The sequence below is a fragment of the Artemia sp. Qi Xiang Cuo genome, chromosome 21 (assembly GCF_049724085.1).
Source record: "Artemia sp. Qi Xiang Cuo chromosome 21, ASM4972408v1, whole genome shotgun sequence".
Classification (NCBI taxonomy): Eukaryota; Metazoa; Arthropoda; class Branchiopoda; order Anostraca; family Artemiidae; genus Artemia; species Artemia sp. Qi Xiang Cuo.
In genome coordinates, this window is record NC_142814.1 from 27,584,856 (window position 1) to 27,590,039 (window position 5,184).

General features: G+C 32.5%; 1 protein-coding gene across 1 annotated transcript in view; it reads right to left on the bottom strand.

The window, feature by feature from the left end:
* Positions 1 to 3,777: 3,777 nt before the first annotated feature.
* LOC148939403 (multiple epidermal growth factor-like domains protein 8) overlaps positions 3,778 to 5,184 on the bottom strand; it is a 120,225-nt gene continuing 118,818 nt past the window's right edge. Inside the window, exon 21 of the mRNA XM_089106867.1 lies at positions 3,778 to 3,811. Coding sequence (XP_088962993.1) covers positions 3,778 to 3,811 — 34 coding nt within the window. The remainder of the gene's footprint in view (positions 3,812 to 5,184) is intronic.

Here is a 5,184-nt window from a genome sequence, read left to right on the forward strand (position 1 = left end):
CTCAGCAGGGGCATCCCCCAGGCCACTCAGCGCGTCCCCAGGTGGCAGATAGGGGAACGCCCTACAGATATGTAGGGTACCTTCATTGAGTAGGAGGCGCGGACCAAGAGGGGACCCAGTCCCTGGGGGTCCTTAATTGAAACTGGGGCACCCTCGCCCGGGGACGAAGAAGGTCCCTCGAATGTACACTCAGCAGGGCCCACCGGCGTGTGGATACGTCCCGTCAGTTACAAACCTTCTCCCAGCAATGGGTTAAATTGTGCGGTGAAGCAGAAAACCATCGTGGGAGGATCCCCTATAGGAGGACAACTGCGAAAGAGCGAAGGATCCAGATTTACGGACAACGGCCTCTGCAAGGTGGTGGAGAGGAGTGGCTTGCCGCCACCACCCATTTAGCCAAGAAACCACCTCTCTTGAAATCATGAAAAAAAAGGGTCCAGCGTTATGCAAACATCTGCTACCGCGTACAGGGTAAACGACAAAAAACCAATTTAGAATGATAATAGTGCAATTTTTCATGCTAACGCGTCCGAGGTAGCCGACGAAAAACAACTTTATAATGATGATAATAAAATTTTACATAGTACTGTTTCTGGAACAGCCGACAATCCATGTCCTAGGACGACCCCCACCCAGGGTGGAAATCCAAATGGTTGTTCCTTTCCGACCAAAACCACCCTACACTTTGGCACGCTAAACATCCGAACACTTGCCAAACCGGGAAAACTAGATCTTGCCTTTAGCGAACTACAGAGGTACAATTGGAATGTTATTGACCTCTCTGAGACTCACATCCCCCGAAAGAGTGAGGAAACCCTCTCTAGAGCCTCCTTTTTGTTGTCCGGTTGCAAGGACAGAGTTCATCAACAAGGTGAAAGATTCTTCGTATCATCAACTGCCAGAAAATCTCTAATCTCCTTTATCCCAGTCTCAGAAAGAATAGACGTCTTACGACTAAAGGGAGCTGCCAAGAATATCTCTGTCGTCCAAGTCTATGCCCCAGACTCTGCCAGAAGTGAGGAAGAATGCGATGAATTCTATTTCACACTTACTTTTGACCTCAAACCTACAAACTCAGACATCATTGTTCCAGATAATTCATCCTTCATCATACCTATCACTTTTTTATTGACTGCAGGGAAGTTATAAGGATTATCTTTTTTATAATCTGAAGTATCGAATTTTTATGGAGACATTAAAGCTGACCTCCAAGAAAAATTCGATACTTCAGATTATAAAAAAGATAATCCTTATAACTTCCCTTCAATCAATAAAAAAGTGATAGGTATAATGAAGGATAAATTACCTGAAGTAGTGATGTCTGATTTTGTAGGTTTGACGTTTAAACTGTGTGCTTATTCAAAGGAGGGTGACAATGAATCTAAAGCAAAGAAAAAATTAAAAGGAATCAAAACTAATATCGTCAAAGATAAAATATCATTAAAGAATTAGAAAAATGTATAATTTGGAAAAGTGGAAAATTTATCATAAACTCAGTGCACTTTAAGAGCAGACAAACACAGAATTTTCTTAGAAAAACAAAACACAACAGCTATAAACCCCAATGACACTAAAAGCGAAGTATTGGAAAATAAATTTAACACATTACCCTTGGGGATTTAACCCATAGTTAGGTAGTTAAGTTAGTTGGATAGTTAGGTAGTTAAGTTAGGTAGGTAGTTAGGTAGGTAGTTAGCTAAATAGTTAGGTAGGTAGCTAAGTGAGGTAGTTAGGTTGCTATGTTAGTTAGGTATGTGTACAAGTTAGGTATGTTGGTAGCTATATTAAGTAGTTAGATATCTATATTATATTCTACTAGTTCTTTGTCTACTAAAATCTTATACTATGTAAAGGGATCAAAAGCACATATTAAAGTATACGGTTTTAAACACTTGAATAGTCAATCGCAAAATAAACATCCACTAGCACCTCAATGGCCTTTTCTATTATTAATTTGTAGAAATTTGGGTAGTGGTAAAAACAATTTACTTATAAATTTAATATATGATTATGTATATTCCAATAAAATTTATTAATATACTAAAGATCTTGAAGAAGACAAATATCGAGACTTAATTCAAATCATAAATTTTTTAGAAGAGAAAAGTGGGCAGGATATATTGTTTGAAAGTTATGATAAAAACGATATCGTAGAAGTAGATGACTTAGACCCTAATTATATGAATTTAATTATCTTTGACGATTTTGTAACAAAAAAGGATCAGAAAAAAACTAAAGATTTATTCGTGAGAGGTAGAAAACGAAATGCCTCAATAGTATATATTCTCAAAGCTATTTTAATACCCATAATATCATATGATTAAATTGTAATTATTTTGCATTTTTCAAATGCTGTAATCGAAGCGAAACGGTAGAATTGGACAAAATCATACATCTAACTTAAAAGAAGATAAATTTCTCAATTACTTTAATCGTGCTACAAAGGATCATGGATTTTTACTTATTGATCTGAAAACAAATAAAGAATCTCTAAAATATACAAAGAACTTTGACATAACATTTTGAATAAAAAAAAAAATCACGGCTTGTTTTATATGCTTCTATACTACTCATCAAATAAAATTTGTTAATAAGTTTATTTGTATAATAAATGAATAAGTTTGGAAGTTTAGAAAGTAAATCCAGTAAAGATAACAGTGAAAGCAGATTACTTGGTGATAATGATAATCTTGATTTACATGGTAAGGGCTTAATTAATTTAGGTGATGCAAAATCAAACAATGATGCTATTACTCTACAAAATGTTAAAATTATTTTAAACGATTTCAAGGATGAAGTTGTCAACCAACAAATAATTACAAATCAGTATTTAAGAAAGGATATTAATAGATTAACTAAAATTTATGAATCATCTGACAATATATTGATTAGAGTTGATAACAAAGGATTATTCATAAAAAATACCTTAAAAATAACAAAAGAAGATATAAATGCTTAAAGTAGAAGAATTTGAAACCTTGTAAACCCAAAAAATGGGGCAGATGCAGTTGATATTTCATCACTATTGGTATATGTGAATGAAATTATGCAGTTATCTGAGCGTTTAGACAATCTAGAAAATGTTATGATAAATATACTTGAAAAAGATCCCGATGAAGCATTTAAAAAGAGAATGAAAGGAAGGCTGAAACGAAATAAATAATACTAGATTTTTTATTACATAAAATAATTCACTAATAAATGTCAAGTTTTATTGAGTATACAATTTATCTATCCTCTTTCCAAAAAAGAAAATTAAAAAATGCTTTAAGGCAAAACAAAAATGTTAAATTCGTGTAAATCACAGCAGAAAAAATTATAGAGAACCCGTTCAATTTCTTTTAAGCCAAAGGCAAGTGAATACAACAGAAAAATTAAAAAAAGAAAATAAAGTATGTGATATTGATGTTTCGTACAAACAGCTAGTCCAAAATGGAGGATTTTTACCGTTTTTAATACCTTTAGCTGTTGCACTTGGAAAAGCGGCTTTAACAAGCGGTGCTGCAGCCTTAAGAATTTATGCTGGTAAAAAAGTTGCTGATAAAATTACTGGCAACTCTGGTGGAGCCTTAAAATTACCTGGGAAAATCGGTGGAGGACCTTTAAGAATTCCAGGCAGACAGAAAATAGTTGGAATGGGAAACCTTGAAGTTCCTAAAAAAGGTGGAAGACCCAAAAAAACTTGCTGATACTGCAGTTTCATCTTCTGATCCAAAAAACGTGAAGGAAGTAAAAAAAGAAAAAAATCCCTTAATAAATATTGATATAACTGCTGAATTAAACCACATTCCTTACTTCAGAGGCGTATTTTCTAGAAATAATTTACAAAATAAAATCAATAAAAAAGAATGTGGTGTTATTAATTATGATTTAAGTGGTTCGCCTGGAACTCATTGGACTTGTTATTTCAATGACCCTAAGCATCTATTTGTACAATTCTCTGACTCATTTGGTATTCCACCAGGAAATGAAATAGTAAAGTATTTAAAAACTTCAAGTAAACCAATTACTTATCATTCTATCTCAATACAAAATTGAAGTAATCTCAATTATGGACATTCATGTGCAGAGTACATTAAAAAAAGATTTAAGGGAGTAAATCCCCAAAATTTTATTTAGATTTTATTTCTTAATATAAATGTATGTTTTCAATTCGGAGAAAATAAGAACAGAAAAAGAATGGTTAAAATATTTGTCTTATTTGCTTATTATTTCATCAGTAATTTATGAATTAGTTTTATTGATAAAAATCCAAACATAGATAATGGAAATAGTATAAATAATTTGTCTATAATAGAAGAAAAAAAATAAAAACAAATTGCTTATCATTCTATTCCAATACAAAATTTAACTGATGTCAATTGTGGGCATTTATGTGCAGAGTATATGAAAAAAAGAGTGAATCCACAAAATTTTATTTAGATTTTATTTCTTATTGTAAATGGAAGAAGAATTAGAGAAACGATTATTTGTTTATCGTAGAAGTTGTAAATATTATGGAAATGCTAGTAATGCTTTCTTAGTATCTAAATTTATATTTAGTGCTTCAGGTTTATCTGCTTTTGCTATGTTACCCCTTGCTTCTTTAAGTATTAAATAAAAACAACAAGTTTTTTTAACTGAAAGTAAGAAACGACGTAAAAACTTAAAACGAACAGAAATTAGTCCGTATATGAAGGGGGCTGTCCCCTCCTCAAGGCCTTGCTCTTTACGCTAAAGTTTTTTTATTGTTTAAAAAATAGAGTTGTGAGAAAGACAAACTTTAGCGTAAAGAGCGAGGCGTTGAGGAGGGGGACAGCCCCCATCATATACGGAATAATTTCTGTTCGTTTTAAGTTTTAACGTCGTTCCTTAATTTCAGTTAAAAAAACTTGTTTTTTTTATTTAATTTTTTAACGTTTTTGAATTAATGCAGGTTTTGATTTTGGCTCACCGTACATGAATAATTAAAACAAAATTTGCATATTATATTTGGTTAAATGGCTTTTTCGAAACTTGTTTAATTTTATTTACGAACGTTTTTATTAGTAATAAATATACGTAACTTAGAATTAACTTACGTAACGAACTTCTATATTCATAAATTTTTAACACGTATATTAGGGGTTCGCCCCCTAGTCAATACCCTGCTCTTTAAACTATAGTTCGAATTTTTTTTCCAGTTCTTTAAAAATGACCTCTTAG